This window comes from Gadus macrocephalus, chromosome 21 (assembly GCF_031168955.1).
Source record: "Gadus macrocephalus chromosome 21, ASM3116895v1".
Classification (NCBI taxonomy): Eukaryota; Metazoa; Chordata; class Actinopteri; order Gadiformes; family Gadidae; genus Gadus; species Gadus macrocephalus.
Window position 1 is genome coordinate 13,763,370 of NC_082402.1, and position 20,733 is coordinate 13,784,102.

At 47.7% G+C, this 20,733-nt stretch overlaps 1 protein-coding gene and 1 long non-coding RNA gene across 4 annotated transcripts in view; one reads left to right on the forward strand and one right to left on the reverse strand.

Annotated features, from left to right (window-relative positions):
- Positions 1-29: 29 nt before the first annotated feature.
- Positions 30-20,733, reverse strand: part of LOC132450252 (pleckstrin homology domain-containing family G member 3-like) — a 31,676-nt gene continuing 10,972 nt past the window's right edge. Inside the window, exons 1-18 of one of the 3 annotated variants that reach the window (XM_060042327.1) lie at positions 16,444-16,910; positions 15,568-15,624; positions 14,323-14,774; positions 11,414-11,514; positions 10,318-10,387; positions 10,069-10,115; positions 9,447-9,597; positions 8,791-8,922; positions 8,202-8,384; positions 7,525-7,617; positions 7,018-7,104; positions 6,808-6,841; positions 6,531-6,632; positions 6,194-6,226; positions 5,925-5,935; positions 4,636-4,716; positions 2,795-4,262; positions 30-2,054 (exon numbers count right to left, since the gene is read on the reverse strand). In XM_060042327.1, coding sequence (XP_059898310.1) covers positions 1,180-2,054; positions 2,795-4,262; positions 4,636-4,716; positions 5,925-5,935; positions 6,194-6,226; positions 6,531-6,632; positions 6,808-6,841; positions 7,018-7,104; positions 7,525-7,617; positions 8,202-8,384; positions 8,791-8,922; positions 9,447-9,597; positions 10,069-10,115; positions 10,318-10,387; positions 11,414-11,514; positions 14,323-14,774; positions 15,568-15,624; positions 16,444-16,609 — 4,143 coding nt within the window. In that variant the 5' untranslated portion in view covers positions 16,610-16,910 and the 3' untranslated portion in view covers positions 30-1,179. Of the gene's footprint in view, positions 2,055-2,794; positions 4,263-4,635; positions 4,717-5,924; positions 5,936-6,193; positions 6,227-6,530; positions 6,633-6,807; positions 6,842-7,017; positions 7,105-7,524; positions 7,618-8,201; positions 8,385-8,790; positions 8,923-9,446; positions 9,598-10,068; positions 10,116-10,317; positions 10,388-11,413; positions 11,515-14,322; positions 14,775-15,567; positions 15,625-16,443; positions 16,911-20,733 lie in introns of those variants that run through there. The other 2 variants (XM_060042328.1, XM_060042329.1) reach the window with 2 other exon arrangements.
- Positions 5,388-8,025, forward strand: LOC132450253 (uncharacterized). The gene is made up of 2 exons (XR_009523819.1): positions 5,388-6,067; positions 6,098-8,025. It is a non-coding gene; the product is annotated as an uncharacterized LOC132450253 (long non-coding RNA).

The window sequence follows — 20,733 nt, forward strand, 5'->3', positions numbered from 1 at the left end:
AGCCATCATTCAGAAGGACGGAGTGAGAATAATGTGGACATTCCCTCCGACAGTAGAAACGTTAAGTACTTCAACAAAGACGAGATAAACCATAATTCATATGCAACCGTTTATTAATAAATACAGTTAGTCATAGTAGACCTCATGTTAAAGTAAGTAGCTCATAGGTTGGACGTCATCATAAACTGTTGAAGTGCCTTTGAGCAAACGTCCATCTGAGTGTTTCTGAAGACTAGCTCATAAAACAGCCAGATACATTGAGATAGAGATATAATATATTATGGGTGTATAAAATTGAATCATCTATATATATAATTTATATAATTATATATAATATGAATACTATAACAATGTGATGTATAATAAACTGTACATCTATCCGACATATAGATTTCCAAGTTGGTAACTCCGTAGCGCTTGTTGATGAGGTGTGGTTGAGAAGGTGTGGTTGCTAAACTGAACAGAGAGAAGCGGATCAACAGAAAAGCATGATACCAACTCATGTTAGCATTATGTTAGCTTTAACGTAAAGCTAGCTAATGGCCCTTCACCTATAAATAAAGAGTTCAACCACAGGTCAAATCTTGGGGTTATAAATGTACATTGGTGGTCCAACATGATGACAGGAAATATACAAATGATTTGTAACATGGCTCGATACAGAACTTTACTGTTTCATAGTGGTAGGGTTCATTTTAAGACTACATAACAATCAAAATAAGTCTTAGTGGAAGAGATGCGTCTCAAAGCTTAATGTTGTTGAAAGGTGACGTATTTGAGGAGTTAATTGGTAAAAGAGGACAGTTGTGTCGTCAAAGAGCTCCTTAGTTTAGAGCCAGAAGAACAGAAAGCATACATTTGCATCACATATTTGTAGCACAACACACACAAGAATTGTGATAACACAAAGCACACAGAGTGAGTGTTGTGTGGCCTTATTTACTTTGAATAGGACAGAACTGCCCTTGTGTAGTTCTGACAGGGCCGCGTGCTCTGAGCTTCAGCGTGGTTGGAGAGTTCAGTAGTGACCATCTTGGCTCGCTCCGTAACTGAACCCTGCAAGCAGCAGTGTGGTTTTCATCCAGGGTATTCTAGTATAATTATTATGATATATAATATATGTACAATATTATTTTAGCCTTTTTAGCGATTGATCAACTCCTCGCTTTTTTTTTTTTTTCACTTCAGCTTCTGGAACTTTTCCCTGAGGTTCTTCACCACGCTCTGCTGGGTGGAGCCGGGCTCCTGGCCCTCCGGCGCCGTCGACGACGCGGCGCTCTTGTCCGGCTCTTTGCCCCTCGCCCCGCCCAGCCCAGCCTCTGTCTTGGCGGCGTCCTCCTCCCTGAGTTTGTACTCCTCCGTCTCCTGGTAGGCCCGGCAGCGGTCGATCACCGCCCTGATGGAGATCTTCTCCCTGCTGGTGGGCGAGCGGATCTGGACAAAGTTCTCCCCGCCTTCCTCCCCTCTGGCTGCTTCTGCCGCGTCTCCGGTGGCCACCGCCGGCTCGTCGGTCAGCTTCTCCACCACGACGACCCTCCGACTCTCGTCGCCGGGCAGCCCCGCCTCCCCTGAGATGTAGTAACCGTGGAAGCCGCCGTTGGACGCCTCCTCCGGAAGCTTCTCCAGCCGACCGAGCGGGACGCCACTCAGCCGGTGGTCCAGGGACTTTGTCCTCTGCAGTCTGTACCTCCCCGCGTCCTCCGGCGGGGCATCTGCCCCCCCTCCCTCCGCTCCCCCTTCCCCTCTCTCCGCCGGGGGGAGGAGGGGGGAGGTGTAGCTGGAGCGTCTCTTGACCCCGCCGTCCGTGGTCATCCCCTCCGGGACCGACATGCTGCGGCCCACCGGTGTCTGGCCGTCCGACAGGCCGTACTTGGACCTCAGCTCCCGGACGTCGGGCCAGCAGAAGCCTTCCGTGGGAGGCGGGCTGTTGGGGCTCCTGGAGCGCGCCCTGGCCCCCGGGTCGGGCCCCGGAGCCCCAGGCTCCACCGGGCTCAGCCGGGGGGCGGTCCGGGGCTGGTGGCCCGGGACCAGGGGGAGACTCAGGCTGGGTTTACCTGAAGAACAGGAAAAATATAATATTGTCACAAAGGACTCTTGAGTGTATGCTTCCTATGTAAATGTATGAATTGTCCTATACCGGTCTATTAGGGGCCGCAGTGTTGAAACCATTACACTGATTTGTGTTTTACCTATGTCATATTTATCATATTCATGTGGGTAATGAAATACTATTGATCATGTTGACGTGAAATGATGATGATGATGATGATGATGATGCAATGATGATGTCGGGGTGCTAACTCTATATGTAGACGTCACTTGAGCACGGGTGTTTTTTTGGCTAGAGCGGAAGGGCAAATGATTTTCAACCGCATTACGAGATGATGAAGCGAGTGTTCTGTTTAAGATGAGTTTAATTTATTTTGCTCGCATTGTGACACTGCGAAAGGATGAATGCGCGTGGATTTACTGACCGCTCCTACAACATACATATGAATATTCACGTGTTCAAGTGTATCATCACGTGCACATTTATAGAAGGAGAAGTTGTCAATAAGGGCAATTTATTGCTAGGTTTTCCAGCTCACGCACTAATGCATGCTTAAATTTGACTACTATTAAGGCATCTAGGAGACGATTTATCTTAAGCGACCCACAGTGACTTATTTGGTATGCCGTTGTGGAGCAGGTAGGGGTTAGGGGGTCATTGCACCAGGTTACCCCCTGGGCCAGACACCCCCTTTAGTATCAGATATATCAGAGTATTCCCAAATATCTAAATGTGTGTGTGTACCTGAGGTCTCGCTCTCCTCCACCACAGATGCCAGGGCTCTCTTCCCCAGGCGGGGGTCCGCAGCCTGCACCCGGACCGTTGGCTTGGATGTTTTGATGCGCTGGCTGTACTGTCGCGCGAGGCTCAGCACCTTGCTCTTAGCGCTGTCCAGGTCGTCCTGGGAGTCCTTCTCCAGCTGGACAGACTGACCCTGCGTCTGGCCCCTGAGCTCCAACACCCTTGGGGGTCTCACGACCGGAACCGCCTCTCCCCACAGCTTCAAGGTCTCCCGTGAACTCCCGGCTCGGCCCGTGGGTCCGTTGGTTCTCTGTTTGGAGACGCTGGGGGTTTCCTCTGCTATGGTGCCGAGGTCGGAGCCTCCCTTCTCCCCGTCAGAGTTGGGGTTTGCCGGGAGACCCCCGGCAGCCGTCCTGGAGCTTCTGGCTGCCTGGATGGGGGTCTCGCGCCTACGCACTGAGGGTCTGCTCAGGTCGTGCTCCATCGCCTGCCAAATCTGGATCATCTCAGACGACGACCTGAACTCCTCCTGCAGCACGGGAGCCGTGGCCAGAGCACTGGAGTAGCCAACGCTCCCGCCCACTATGACCGCAGTGCCCTCCTGCTGATAGGACACGGCCTTCATGTGGATGCCCCCCTGGTCCCCAGAGTCTGGTTCCCCCGGGGCTCGGCCGTTGTCGTCCGCGGCAGAAGAAGAGGGCTTCCCCTGGACGCCCTCACCGGGATGCGGTGTGTCCGTTGGGATGCAGTTGAAGTGGCTGACGGAGTTGCGGACCAGCCCCGTGGGGATGGAGGTCAGGCTCTCCCGCCGCCGCAGGCAGAAGGCCGGGTCGTGGCTCTCGGCCACCTCGTAGTAGCTCTTGATCTTCCCGATGAGCAGCTGGTCGTGTTTGGACAGGGTGGAGTCCCTCCGCTGGGGGGCCCCTCCCGTCACGCCGCCGCCGTCGTCCCGCGGCGACAGCATGTTGGCGTCGGCCGGCCGGAACACCTCGGGCCCGTCTGAACACGGGCTGGTGATCTTGGGGCTGTGGATGCTGCCGGTGCGACTCGATAACCGTGGCGACAGGCAGTTCGGGGAAAGGGCGTCGTCGGAGGCCTGGCTAGGTCGCCGTGTGCTTCCCTGGAAGTGCTGAGCGATGGCACCGGCCCGGCTCAGGACGGAGGTGGGGAGGATGCTGGTGGCCTTCCTCCCCTTGACGGCCTCCTCGTGGTCCTCCTCTTCTGAGGACTCCTCGCTGCTCAGGGTCTTTGAGTCCGAGTCCTGGCTGGCAGAAGACGCTTCCTCCCGGTTCTTCACCTTCACAGCCGGTTCTGCTAGTGGAGGTTCTGCTGCTGGTGGCTCTGCTGTTGGTGGCTCTGCTGCTGGCTTCTTTGGTCCAGGAGAAGCAGAGATCTTGGAAGAGGTGTTCGAATACGAATCTGTTGGCTTGGACTCTGAGTTCTTCTGGTGACATGACGGCTGCTCAGAAGCCTGCAGAGGAAATCAGAGGCCTCAGTGAGGCCACATCGTAGACTTCGAAGGAGAAGATTTGTACTTTGCTCAAGAGCATGATGTGAACCATCACATTCTGCTATCCAAAACATGAGAGTATTGTTACATACTGTTCTATGTTATTTTACAACAATATTAGAGCATGGTTGTTCCCCTTCAAGATATATTTTGGTCTGACCTAGGTTTGCAAGAGGATATAGTTCGGTCATAACCAGGTTAGCATTGGGTTAGTTTAGTTAGAGCTAGGTAATCATAAGATTAGGTTATAAGTGCTTTAGAGCCAGGTTAACATTCGTCAGACAGATTCATTGTAGGTTACGGCTTGGTAAATGTTAGTTTGGGTTCTGCTAACCTGGAGCTCTGCCGGTGGCTCCCCCACACCTGGAAGTCTCTGGTGGTTCTCTTCCTGAGCGATGCTTCCGATCTCCTCATCCTTTAGGACACAAAATGCTAATCACAACACTAGTCTCAGACCTTCAAGGCGGATAGGTCAGATGTTAGTTTGATTCTCTATGAATCCATCTCTATCTTTAGACCGATCCCACTTCACCAACTTCCAAAGAAAAGCGTTCGAGGAGGTTTTCGGTATGCGTGTCATCAATAACCTGGATGATCAGTCTGAGAATCAATCTTTAATAAATCAAAACATTGCTATTAGACAGCATTAAGTCAATAGAGAGATTGCTACTTGTTAGCTAGCAGGCACGTTTATTCAAAGCGGCTTGCTGCCACTGCTAGCCATCAGCCGCTAGCTCTAAGCTTCTAACAGCCAACTCTTAGCTGCTAGTTAGTTGATAGCCACTAGCCTCTCGCTGTTTGCCGCAAGCTGCTGGTGCTGGCGACCATGACTTTAGTGGGTTATGAAGCTGCAGTGTGGGCCGACTGGCGACTGGAGGTTAGCCTGGTGAGGAGGAGGCAGGGAGGAGGCAGGGAGGAGGCGGAGGCAGAGGAGGCAGCCGCAGGCCTCACCGTTGGGTCCCCAAGAGAAAGCAGAGCTCTGGCTCTAGAATGCCAGCAGGAAATGGCTGCGAGCATGGAGCTAGCGAAGTCCGCTACCTGATAGTCCTCCAGCAACATCATGTCATCATCAGCGTCATCACTGTCCATTACCACCTCCTGGTCGTCCACAGAGGCCTTCCTCCCACCACACTCCTCCTCCTCCTCCTCCTCCTCCTCTTCCCGGGGCCGGTCGGAGCCCGACCCCCCCAGGCCGAAGCCCAGGGCGCCGCCCCTGGAGTCCTCCTCCCCCGGGACAGTCCCCTCGCTGGCTGCATGCTGAACACATCACACCACACCCCTCTCTTCATCCTCATCATCCTTCTCATCTTCCTCCTCCTAACCTGGAGTGTACCGGACCACCAACCGCCGCATCATTCATCTGTCGTTGTATTCTGTTCATCATAGTGCTACTGAATCCCCAGTGGACCACACGACAAACTTACACCCTAGCCATTCCTCCACCCATCTATCCATCTAGCATCTAACTCCCCTTATCCATCATCCAACCATCTGTCCCTCTACAATTCATCCATCTATCATCACTCTTATCCAACCATCTACCACTCTGTTTATCCATCCATCCCTCCACCCATCCAGCCATCGATATACTGGTGAGATGATGATAGAGTAGATGAGTCTTACCTTCAGGACAGCTGTTGACAAAGAAAAGAGAATGTGTTAAACATACACGTAGGTACAAAGACATATATACTGCTGCTTTTCTGCTAAATGTTGGTCTAAGGTTGGACCAGTAGGTGGTCTAGGATTTAAGGTTAGACCAGTAGGTGGTCAAGGATCTAGGGTTGGACCAGTAGGTCATCTAGGATCTAGGGTTAGACCAGGAGGTGGTTTAAGGTCTAGAGTTTGACCAGGACCTAGTAAGTTAAAGGTTTAATCAAGTGTAAACTCACCTTTGGTGCCCTCAAAGAATTTTTTAATTGGTTCTGAAGAAAGAAATAAACAGAATCCATGAGGTTATACTACATTCACTCCCATTATAACTTATCTCTGGAGGAGTCCCACCAAAACCTTTTGTTATATACAAAGTTATATAAACCCACATTATACATAACCTTGATAACATGATTGAATAGAAACAGTACACTGTCAGTACACAGTTGAGATGATACAATGAGGTGTGTAGTGATATTGTAGAGGGGTATTGATATTTATAGTATATGTCTATATATGGAAATATTTAAATAGCAGTGATCTCATTGGGTGGAGAAGCTTGTCCATCAAACCCACCTGACTGGCGTCGCCCCTGACGATTAGTAGGCAGCGGATCGTCTGTTTGGACGGACAGAGCCTTCTTCAGCCGGTCGGGGCTGTAGCGGTACTTAGACGGATCTGTCGTGAAGGGTTTTATTTATCAAACGTACAATGACATTCTGAGGACATGGTTAGGGTCGACTACATGGCACGCTATTTATCCCACTATTACTGACATGATCAATCCCAAACACAATCCATTCATTTTATATCAAATGTGAGACTAGGAATAGTTATGAAAAAAACCACTCACATATTGAGTCCATTTCCAAGATGGCTTCCTTTGCCTGAAATAAACACAAGAGGAGTCACCTTCCACACAGCTTCAAACTGGAGTGGAAGTACTGTGTTTGTGTACCGGGGATAGTGTGTTGAATTTGATGTGTTGTGGTACAGGCTAGTTTGGCGTGGAGGAGTAAGGTGTGGCAGAGTTAATGTGTTACGGAGGCTAATGGTGGTTGACCTTCTGAGGGATGATGGCATGGTGGTTCTCCAGGATGATCCGTTTGATGTGGTGGGACCACAGCTTCTTCTCTTCCAGGTTACGAGCCTTGAAGTAGCAAGAACACGCAGAGGTCAGAGCAGACCTGGGATCTAGGACAGCTACTAACTATTAATCCTTCATCCAAAGTGAATGACAGTGAATTCAGATACATATAATTAAGAAGCAGGTTAGAGGGCATCTTGCTTTAGGATGACTCATGGTAGACTAATGCGGACATTGGTGATCGAACCCAGCTTGGAGTTTCTGCTTGGACTAGACTAGCACTAGACTAACCACTAATACTATGTTTATCGATCACTTGCTGTCAAAGTTAGAAAAAGTTAGAAAATAAGATATGAATGCACCATATTCATCCCAAACAGGAAAGACAGACAGACAGCCAGACAGTTCATTTACCATCTGGGATGAATGCAAACGTCTCATCTGTATGAATGAGTACTTCCTGATATTGTGGGGTGTTCTCACCTGCACAGTGTGGGACTGTTTGGGGTGTTTGTAGTGCGTGACACTGAAGCTCAGAGAGTCCTTGGCGCTCTCGATCAGCATCAGAGTGGAGCACTGGAACGGACAGTCAACACCGTGAGTGGGAGTAGAAGCAGACGCGAGTCCAGTACTGACGGCGCTGATCAGTAAGACCTCCTGTTGTTACTCGGAGTTCAGGATCTTAGGTTATTAGGTGCAGAAATACAAGATCCAAATATACGATAAAAAGGATATGTATATGTTGAGGATATACAATAAAATAAAGATGGATAAATATATATACATTTATTCTACTTCATTTAAGAATGCTCGATTCTGATTGGCTGGGAGGGGTGCATTAATCCGGCATATTGCCCGCTGACTTGTCGGTTCTACTTGCTGCTGACTGAGCACAGTAGATCAATACGCCGCTTGTATCGTTTTCTATCACATACATTTCCAACATGAGGTCCATAGTAAAAATAAACCAAGGAGTGCATGTTTGATCGATCGTCATTAAAGCTGGCTTGATACGAATGTAGCAACTACGTTATTAAACTAGTGACCAGATCCAGCCTTGTGTGACATATATTTCTACGGTAAATATTGAAATTGTAGTAAATATGTGAGATGTTAGTGTAGCTGTGGTGGGTGGGTGTCATGCTGCTGGCGGTCCTCACAGAGATGTTGGCCTTGTAGACGTAGTGCTCCCCGCGGCGCTTGGTGATGAGCAGCATGCGGTCGAACAGGAACAGGGTCCTCTCGTTCTTGGCCCGGTGGACCTTGAAGGTCCCCTCCAGGACCAGCTCCCCGTAGGTGGTCAGGTCCGGACCCTTCCAGTGGAGCATCAGGGACTGCACCTCCTGGACCCCACCCGACCAGAGACCAAGAACCACAATCAGGACCAGAACCAGAGACCAGGAACCACAACCAGATACCAGAACCAGAGACCAAGAACCAGAACTAGAGACCAACCCAGAACCAGGACCAGAACCAGAACCAGAGACCAACCCACAATTAGGACCAGAACCAGAGACCAGACCAGGAGCATGCAGAACCATGACAGAACAGAACAACAATAAAAAGGTATCCAAGCGATCCCAAACGTACAAAGTAAATAGTGTATTACACATACACACACTTGTCTATGTATGTGTGAGTATGTGTAAGAGTAAATATGGGTATGTGTGTGTATATGTGTATATATATATATATATATATAGATACATGTGTGCATGCATGCGTTTGTGTATGCGTGTGTGTGGTGACCTGCAGGCGCACGGCGTGCTCGTGACGTCTCTTCATGTCGTTGATGTACCAGGCCACGCCCGTCATGGTGTAGATGGCCTCTTCCACCACGTCGTAGTCTGCCCCCTGCTGGTCAGAGTGCTTAGCGATCTCCTGCAACACACACACACACACACACACACACACACACACACACACACACACACACACACACACACACACACACACACACACACACACACACACACACACACACACACACACACACACACACACACACACACACACACACACACACACACACATGTTGCCGTAAGTAAAACGAAGTTACACCCCAGTTAAACGCCAGTAGCATGCCAACAAAAACTAAAGACACTAGTTAAACAACAGCAGCACACATATTAAACATTCAATACACAGCAATAAACAGTGGTGTTAAGCTTCAATACATCAATGGTTAAACATCAGTATTATGCCATGTCATCAAGTACGTGCACCAAGCTGCCCTCATGGACCGCACTTCCAACAGTCTTAGCCCATAGTTTCCCTCTTTGTGTCCTAAGCTCAGACCTGAGATGCTTCTGGATGTGAACATGTGGCCCCGAGCCCTGCTCAGTGTAACCCCACCCTCCCCTCCCTAGTGACAGGTGTCTCTGAGGGGAGGCCTTCTCTCTGACCTGCAGCAGGAGGTGGTACTTGAGGATCCTCTGGACGGGCTTCAGGAGGTAGGAGCCCAGCGGGAGGGAGCGCTTCAGGGACGCCTGGCGCTCCCGGAAGAACTTGGCCAGGGACTTGTTCCTCATGCACTCGGTCAGCGCCGCCACTGAGCTACACCCAGCGGGTCCAGACAGACAGGTCCAAACAGGTCCAAACAGGTCCAGAGAGGGCCAGACAGGAGCAGGGGCCACCAGACAGGAGCAAGAAAGAAAGACACACAGGATTTAGCCTTTCCTCTGACATGTATGTCACTGCACTGTTTCCCTGGCTGCATTTAACCCGTTCTACCACTAGGTGGAGTGCTGACCTCAGATACCTGACTCTCTTTGCGCATTAACATGAACATGAACCTGAACATGTACATGAACGTGAACATGAACGTGAACATGAATATGAACATCATGAACACAGATGCAGCCAAATCAGTTACACATCAGTGTTGATCTGCTGATCATCTGCTGATAAACTAATGAGGTACATTTAATTGGTCTACACGGAAGTCTCTCTTCCCTTCTGGCAGCTGATTGGTTTAATAGACAGTGAGCAGAGCAGTGTATCTCGGTTCTGAATGTCTTCACTTACTTTGGGTAGTTGGTGCAGTACTGCGTGTAGATGTCAAAGTACTCACTCTGTAATTAGAAGAATACATGTTATTAGGTCATAGTTTGTTACATACAGGAGGGTTTCAACCTGAAGTCCACACATTCCAAGAATGCCTTCTTAGTGAGTCTTCACAACAATAATGAGAGCAACAACAATTGCTGCCTTGGATATTCTAGAATTGTTCACATGATTGAGTAAGAGAAGTAAAGAAAGCAGCAGTAAAGTCACCTTCATGACGAAGCACCTGGCGATGGCGACCGGGTCGTTGTCACACTGGTCCAGTGATTGCAGGAGCTCACTGCAACAAAGTAGACACAAGTAAGAACAACCTTCTAGTCCAGAACCTTCTAGAAAGACATGGTGCAGGACAACGCAGGCCGGATCCTTCTAGAACAACCTGGTCCAGGCCTACTCAGGGAACCAAAGATCCTTAACTCAAAACCACAGCGCAACACAGTTGAACTCACCTCAACTCAAACTCACCTCAACTCAAACCTAACAAAACCAAACCTAACTTATCTAAATTAAGCTCTGTGAGAACAAACTCAAAACACACCAACCTTAAGTCAACCAAATGAAACATAATCGACCAATAAAAAGTAAACCACAGCAAACCAAACCAAACTCAAATTCAACCACACCAAACCAAACCAAACTCAAACTCAACCACACCAAACCAAACCAGGACTCACAGCTGGAGACTGGGCCGTACCAGAGAGGCCTGTCCTTCTGGAGGACCTGAAGGAGACCACTCTGTCAGTGGTTAGCAGATGGACAGGAGAGGGATGTACATCAATTCTTTTACATTAGACCCCGCTAGATAGTCTGTTTCAAACGGAGGTTCATTAGGATATAAACGTGCAATAAATGCTGACACACACCAATGCCATGGCCTAGAGGCCGGGTCGAAAGCGCTTCTGCTCTCAGTCCGCTCCCACGTCCATCAATGAGTTGAAGAGTATACTAAAGGCCCATCGATGTCACGAAAAGAACGCATTCACAAACTGTTTGGTGGCGACTCGCAAAAACATAGGATTTTACACCTGGTTTCTCTAAATCTTATTTTATTAACGGGTTTAAATGGACAACAAAAAAGGTTTTTTGTAGGTTACCTGGCTCAATAAGGCAGAATTGAATGCATTTATAATCCTTATGGACTTCTATATTGTTAAACCTCACATTTAAATAATATATATATATATATATATATATATAATATAATTATTATTGTCTTTGAGTTGAACAGCAAAACACGCTGACCCAGACACAAACCCAGACCTTATTTAGCGCAAATAAACCCTTTTTGTGCAGAGAGTGAACTGACCTGTTGAACTCATAGATGTCCTCGATGTTCCCGAACAGGGAGCAGACCAGCTCGGGGCCCACCGACAGGTCAGCGTGGTCGATGATGTGGGCCAAGTAGTCCTGCATGGAAGAAGAACAATGTGTGTTGTGTTATCCCAGGTTTAGTCCAGCGGAGGGCGCCCCCTCCAGAAGCACGTGTTTGACCTAATTAACTCATCATAGAGAGCTCCATTCACAGATCCCTTCTGTGTAGTCACCCTGATGCGCCCTGCGTGAAGTGCAGGGACAGTCCACACTCCGCCCTGGCCTTTATATCTGTCTATTGGCCCTACCAGTGGATGTGCAGTCCACGCACTCTCAGTGCTGAGCTCCCAAAGGTGCCCGACACGCGACAAATCGCTGCATGGACCTTACGCGAGGGCCGCGATGACGTCATTAGTGCGTTAGACCGCTACGAGAATCTCTTGCATGGCAACTATGAATTTCATTTCTTTAGGAATGCCCAGAAACAACAGAGCGACAACACAAATACCATGACAGAAAGGTTCAGAGATTGCACTCACTTATTTATTACTCCACTCTATAGTCTTTCATCATGCATGAGCTACTTCAAGCTACTTAAAGCTACATCGAGCAATATCAAGCCACTCTCTAAAAGCTGTTATAATTACATCTTACGTTATTTACCGTCAGCATGTCTGTGTGTTTTCACTTAGCGCCTAGCATCATGCTGGCTAACAGGGCTTGATCCTTCACAGTCTTTTACGTAAGAAGATTATCCCCAAGCCAGGATGTATTCAGGGTAATTATAGCCTTTGATGAGGCTGAAAGGGATACCACAGTCATCTAGCGCTGCTGAAAAAATTCTATAGTTTACTATAGTAAATAAACTATAGTATACCCTATATATACTATAGTAAATATTGTAGTGTTTTTGAACCTTACTATAGTAGTTTTACAACAGTAAACTATAGTATACTACAGAAAATTCTATAGTTTACTATAGTAAATAAACTACAGTACATATACTTTATACACCACTGAAATGTATGCAGCAAATTTTAAACGCAACAATTCTTGTGTGGCTCTAAAAAACGGAGAGCATGGTAGCATTAAATCCATACTACTTTGTAAGCTCAATTGTGGTTGCTTATCAGCATGCAAGTGTGAAGAGGTGTACCTACAAATGTTTAGATTCAAAAAGGATTCCAGACAATTAAGAATCTATGATGATTTCGCTAAGGTGAATACTGCTAAGCAAATTGTGAAGTTCAGAAAGACCCATGAAATACTTATTTGCAAACCTAATGATATTTTGTGCAAATGCTTTTGCTACGTACACGATGAGTCAATTATTCTTATCAAGATGCCTGTATTAGAAAATGTTTAAAGTTAGTAAGGCTTCAATTGTACTCTCTTTCATTGTTATTATATTCTGGCTGTTGTAGCCTATGCATGTTGTGCATTATGTTTTATATTTATGTGTGGTTTATGTTTCTACAATAAAATCTCCACATAATTCAAATATTTGGCTTACGTTTCACATATTCATTTTAGGACAAATTACAGAATAATGAAAATATATATATAAAAAAGTATATTATAGTTAACTATAGTAATCTATACTGTACTACACTTTGTAGTGACTTACTATAGTATTTACCATAGTACACTACAATGTCTGGAAAATTACTATAGTAAATCCCACACTATATTGTAGTATAGTATAGTAATCTATAGTATACTACACTGTGTAGTAACTTACTATAGTATTTACCATAGTACACTACAATGTCTGGAAAATTACTATAGTAAATCCCACACTATATTGTAGTATATTATAGTATACTATAGTAATATATAGTATACTGTAGTAAATGCTGTAGTAAACGATAGTATTTTTTCCCCTGGGATACTACCTCTGGGGACCCTGAATCAATACAACCAGACCGTACTAGCACACGGGATAACCCTCCTTTACATCCAGGTTAGATTTATCATACCATTCATCATACCATCCATCATATGTTGTCATTCGTGATAATAGAAGGCTGATTACCTATTGCCCATGTGGGGGCTTGGGTCATAAATATTTGGCCTATTAAGCCCCTTGAGACTGTAATGGTGATTAAGGGCTATACAAATGCAATTGAATTGAATTATGAAAGGAATTGTCATTTCTAATCAGCATCACACGTGGTGGTTAAACAGGGACCCTATGAAGTAAATGTTATAGTATATGTTATCACATTGGCCACACGCACGCACGCACGCACGCACGCACGCACGCACGCACGCACGCACGCACGCACGCACGCACGCACGCACGCACGCACGCACGCACGCACGCACGCACGCACGCACGCACGCACGCACGCACGCACGCACGCACGCACGCACGCACGCACGCACGCACGCACGCACGCACGCACGCACGCACGCACGCACGCACGCACGCACGCACGCACGCACGCACGCACGCACGCACGCACGCACGCACGCACGCACGCACGCACGCACGCACGCACGCACGCACGCACGCACGCACGCACGCACGCACGCACGCACGCACGCACGCACGCACGCACGCACGCACGCACGCACGCACGCACGCACGCACGCACGCACGCACGCACGCACGCACGCACGCACGCACGCACGCACGCACGCACGCACGCACGCACGCACGCACGCACGCACGCACGCACGCACGCACGCACGCACGCACGCACGCACGCACGCACGCACGCACGCACGCACGCACGCACGCACGCACGCACGCACGCACGCACGCACGCACGCACGCACGCACGCACGCACGCACGCACGCACGCACGCACGCACGCACGCACGCACGCACGCACGCACACACACACACACACACACACACACACACACACACACACACACAGTGTCCCGATGCCGTACCTCGACGATCATGCGCAGGTCTCGGACGTACATGCGCTCCGTCTCGATGATCTCCATGACGACGCGGTCCACGTAGCTGAGCTGGGGGCTGGGCGCCATGGCGTCGCTCGCCGTCGCCACCTTGGGCTGCCGGCGGAACGCGGTCCGACCGGCCGGGGAGGCGGAGCCGTTGCTGTTGTTGTTGTTCCTCTCGCCGCCGAAGCCACGCCCCTTCGTCACATCATCTTCGATTGGCTCAAGGTCAATGTCCTCGCCTGAGGGGGTGGGGCTGGAGGCGCCGGTGGGGGGCGGGGCTTGGCAGTCGTCTCTGGAGGAGGCGGAGCCGGAGGAGAGGGTGGAGACCAGGCTCAGCGGGCGGCGGGCGGCGGACGGCGGGTCGGAGCCGTCCGAGGGCGTGGCGGATGGAGCGCGCTCGGTACTCCCACTGGAGGCCGCAGAGTGGCGGGGGGAGTCTGAGGATAGGGGGCGGAGCCAGCCGTCAGAAACAGCTTGATTGACAGAAGAGATTATTTTGAGATAAGTCTCAGCAAGTTGGAAGGATCAAAATGACAAAGTTCAAAACTTTAAGACCCGTGTCAAAATGGACAAATAGAAGAGGGATCTCTGCTGTCCATCCAATGACCAAATTAACTACCCAGTGACCAGGTTAACTACCCAGTGACCAGGTTAACCAGTGACTAAGCTAACCTTCTGGTGACAATGAAAACAAACAAGTGAACAAGCTCTTCGACTAGTGACCAGGTTACTAATCTGTGACCAGGTCAACCTACTATGGACCAGGTTAACTACAAAGTGACCGTATTCACTTACCATTGACCAGGTTAACCTTCTGCTGACCAGGTTTACTAACCACTGATGAGATGAACCTACTAGTGACAACGTTAGACAACCAGTGACCAGGTGAACCCACTTGTGACCAGGCTAACTAGATACCAGACTAACCACCCTGTGTGACACACAAACACACACACAAGCACACAGGCATGCCGTCACACACGCATGTGGATAGTAGCTCTTATGATGGAGCATTAATCATGAAAGCCAAACATAGCAGATATCACTTCCTTAATGTTGCTATTGTACTTAGGTATGTATCAGTGGGCATATAGATGCGTGTGGCATTCAATTAACACAGGGCCAATTAAGACGGGAAGCACCAAACTTCAAACTCAAGGAGTTAACTGAATATCTGTGATTGATTGGCAGGCTGCTGGTGATCGGGTGCTGAGGGGTTAAAGGTCATACCTAGACCCTCCTGGGTGTGTTTAAAATACCTGACCAGGAAGTACTGAGACAGCCCACCTGGGGAGAGGAACACACAGGTTTACTGAAGGGATTCCCACCTTCTTCAGTATCACACAGGCACACGTTCTTCAGATATATTAATTAATGTGCACGTGTTCCTGATCAGACAAACGTTTTTAACCAAGTAGCTAATGGAAGGGAGATCCATGCGTTAATTAGACATAACACATTTCAAAAAGATAACATTCATAAGGATATTATTTATTACTTTACAATCACATTCTAAAGTTTTCAAATACACTTTCCTTAGGAATGACCAGAACATCCTGTCAATATTTTAATTCAATGACACAATTCTGTAAGAATGTAAACTATAAATGAGGGCTTTAAAAGGATCGAACTCAGGATTGGTCCATTTAAACCTCCGGAATGTTCAGATTGGTCCGTTTAAAGGAAAACTATTTTAAACACTCCTCCTGCAGCCGGTACAGAGATGGACTTCAACCTCCAGACAAATACATACACTTCCGCAAACACACACACACACACACACACACACACACACACACACACACACACACACACACACACACACACACACACACACACACATACACAAACACAAACCCGCAAACACATCCAGTATTTTAATGTCCCAGACTTCCTCCAAGTTCCAGGAACTTAACGCTTGCGGGACACTACAAAATCCTTATCCAAACATGACGACATTTACTTCTGAGACAAAGACATCCTGGAATTCCTTACGCGGAAATGGTTACATAAATGAACACTTAGTCAAATATATGAACCTGTTTATTTAAATGAACGAACTCAGACTCCAGCCGGTCGGAAGAGAGATGGAACAGCCTGACTTACCGAGCCAGTGACCCAGTCTGTGCTTGGATTTTAACCCAATCCTCCTGATGGTGTACACATCCAAACCGGGACCCAAAAATACACCCCGTTTACTCCTACCCCACCTACCCTCCCCCCATCTATCCGTACCATTGCACACAGAACCCATGAGTTTCTGCCGCACCATCCCCTCAACACACAGAATACACAGTACACAGCATTAGCCCAGCCAAACTATACCCAGTGTCACACTGTACACTAGAAACACTCAAGTGAAGTGCAGGAGGATAAAGCAGAGGCCAGGTTCACTGGTCTTAATACAACTCCTCCCACACACACTTGAGAAACTCCTGTGTGCACATACACACACACACACACACACACACACACACACACACACACACACACACACACACACACACACACACACACACACAATAACACACACACACACACACACACACACACACACACACACACACACACACACACAAAACACACATACACAAACACAAACCCGCAAACACATCCACAAACCCCCCACCCCTCCCCAAATACACACATACACACGCGCATACACACTCTCTTATACACTCCCCACCAAACAAACGCTAACACTAGGAGTGGACGATAAATCAATATTAACATAAATCTATCAAATCTGCCACGATAACTGAGATTTTTTTTATACATTTCCCCTATTTTCTAAACACATTGAATAGGATCAACCCCAGACTCGGCGCAGCGCCCTGAGTCTAGCGGAATACCAAAGGTGACGTCAGTGGTCAATGACGTACCTGCACGCAGCGCCCCAAATCCCTATATGAAAATCCCAGTACTCCCAGCGCCTCTCAGGTAATTCTGTATGCAAATCGAGCGCCCCTGACCGCAACGCAAATACACTGAATAAGCTATCACCAGCAGTCATGAAGTCGACGAAGATCGAATAGGAGTAGGCCTGATAATAAAAGAGGTCGGACCACTTCAGTTGTATTTACGTGGATATAGGGGGATAGTGTTGCGGTGTGCAGTTGTATCGTTACAGTCTTATTTTGGACACCAACTTTCTCCGCGAGAAAGAAATCCTGCTTTGGTCGTCAAACAGGAAAACCACCTTAAAGACTTACATTTCTAAAACATGGATGCATTAAAGTTTGCACACCCACTTATCACCCCCCCCCCCCCCCTCCCCCTCTCCCGCGACCTGCCGCTCGCTACACTAGAGGACCGTCTTTGCAGATGTTGATGTCCGCGTCCGAGAGCAGTGTTGCCAAATTGCACCAGATTTTCCGCCCAATCTGGCAACACCAGCTGCAGCACTGTCCGAAAGGGTTAGAGCTTCTAGGACAGCTCTGCATGAGAACGCGTTGTGTGTGTGGATGTGTGGAGATCCGTCTGTGGTCTTTGGCCTTACTCTTTATTTGTATTCTGAAGCAACTCAGCACTGTTTATTATCTGTATCCCGAAACTCTGTCAGCCTAGTTGTTTTAAGATATGGATAGTGACAGAGCTGTGAAGTTGATGTCTTGGTTCATGTTTGTTTGTCGGTGACGTCATGTTTATTTTGAAAGTGGCTGAAAGAGAGAGCGGTACTGAACAATGGCATGCAACATTGCAACAATGTTTTGACAATAAACGTTAAAAGAATAATTATTGACTATTGACTATTATTGTATCTGGCTTTAGTCTGAACCCCAAAAATACCCTGTTTACACACTAATAGACTGATTAGTCGGCTAAACTCAGGAGGTACAGCGGCTAGTTCGATCCTCGGCTCCTTGTAGCTGAGTTTCGAGATGTCCTTGAGCAAAACACCAAACCCTGACTGTAAGTCGCTTTGGATAAAAGCATCTGCTAAATGCCCTCAATGTAATATCATCTTAATTAACATATTTGCATCAACTGATATGAAATGCAATATGGTGACATAGATTTTGGCCATATCGTACAGCCCTAGTTCACACACACAATTGCACACATACACACACACAGGGGGAAGGGGAGGGGTGGAGGGACTGAAGGTGGTCGAGGTTGGGGTCTTCATCTCTGTGAAATGGAAAAGGAAAAGGAAATATGACCTATGAAATGTATTCATCTCTTCAGGACAGAGGGACCACCAGCAGTGCAGTGTAAAGGTTACCTAGCATCTAAAATGCTCCAACTGTTTTTCTAAAATCCACTACAGCAAAAGATGCCTCCCGTCTATTAGAAAATAGAGGGGTTGGTTGTTAAAGTGTATTTGCAGGATAGTCGTGTTTGGTGTTTTACCTATAGCTGAAGGATTCTGTGTTCAAATCCCAGTCTGCAGTCTACCCGTAGACATCATAGATGACCTCCTACCCCTCCCTGCTCATAGATGATTCGGAAACTTTTCAATGTAAGTCACTGTGGATAGAAGCGTCTAAACGCCTAAACGTCAGCGTAGTAAATCGTATCAGAGAGCACCATACCCTACCATAGACACCAGTAGCCACAAGCTAATTATTAACATTAACACCACTTTCCATACTTCAATCATTTCCCTTAGCCATGTCCTCGTAAACATTAGTTACCATTAGCTACATGCTAATGATTAGCCTACACCAGCCACAATACTGGGGGATAAAACAGTCTGTGTCAGAGGACAACGGCCCCGGTGTTCTGGTTATTCTGGTGAGGATGAGACCGACTCTGGAGAATGTGTGCTTTGTCTTCTGTCAACAGTCCACAACGGCCAACCATAACCCTGAACCATAGCAACCATTAGAACTATAGGAACCATTACCCTGAGAACCATAGCAACCATTAGAACAACTATAGGAACCATTACCCTGAGAACCATAGCAACCATTAGAACTATAGGAACCATTACCCTGAGAACCATAGCAACCATTAGAACTATAGGAACCATTACCCTGAGAACCATAGCAACCATTAGAACTATAGGAACCATTACCCTGAGAACCATAGCAACCATTAGAACTATAGGAACCATTACCCTGAGAACCATAGCAACCATTAGAACTATAGGAACATAACCCTGAGAACCATAGCAACCATTAGAACTATAGGAACCATTACCCTGAGAACCATAGCAACCATTAGAACTATAGGAACCATTACCCTGAGAACCATAGCAACCATTAGAACTATAGGAACCATTACCCTGAGAACCATAGCAACCATTAGAACTATAGGAACCATTACATGGTAAATGGACTGCAATTATGTACAGCTTTTCTAAGCGCTTTACAATGTTGCCTACATTTTGACCATGCAAAGCAACAGCCAGCTGGTCAGGAGCAGTTAGGGTTTGGTGTCTTGCGCTGAGACACATTATCACTCACCTAGGAGGAGCCGGGGATCAAACTAGCAACCTGAGCTACTGCCACCCATTAGAATCATAGCAACCGTGAGAACCATTGCACCTGATAGAACCACAGCAATGATGAGAACAATGGTATCAGGCTCAACGGATAGCATGCAGACCCAGTTTAAAGCCACTGGATGGAGCCGCTCAGGGTTTTGGCAGAACTTCCTGTTCAGTATCTGAGGCTCCTGCTACGCTAGCAGATTAGCCAAACTAATCCTGTTGGCTCATCGTGTCACACACACTTGCACACACACACACACACACACACACACTCACACACACACACACACACACACACACACACACACACACACACACACACACACACACACACACACACACACACACACACACACACACACACACACACACACACAATCACACGCTGCTGAAAGACTGCGTGGTTGAGAGGTTAATGTAGCTTTTTCTTCTCACAAAACTGGGCCTGGTTCTATCAGGTGGGAGCTTATTTATCTTGGTTCTTTGTTCTAGACGTGCTTCTGTACAGGTGATACTAGTAGACATACTGAGGACCCTATACCAACCCCTCCACATACCTGGCCTCATAGATCATGACACACTGTTTTGCAAACCTGGGTCGCAATACATTTTGCTAACGTGGGTGATGGGTTTACAGGGTGACCCACTAAGCCGTCCTGTACCACTTGTACGTACGCAGTTGGGTGACACACCCCTCTACACTACATTAATACTTAGAGATACAGACTTGCGCATACACACTTGTAAATTCTGCCTTACGCACTTGCCATTGAAGATAGATTGGAGAGAGATACTTAAACACACACTTGCAGCTATGCACTTGGAGAGAGATGCTTGCACATACACCCATGTATGTATACCCGTGTACACACACACTTGGAGATTTACACTTGGAGATACACATGGCCGTCTGTCAGGGTTCATTGACACCACCAGTCCTTCACCCCTCCATACATTTC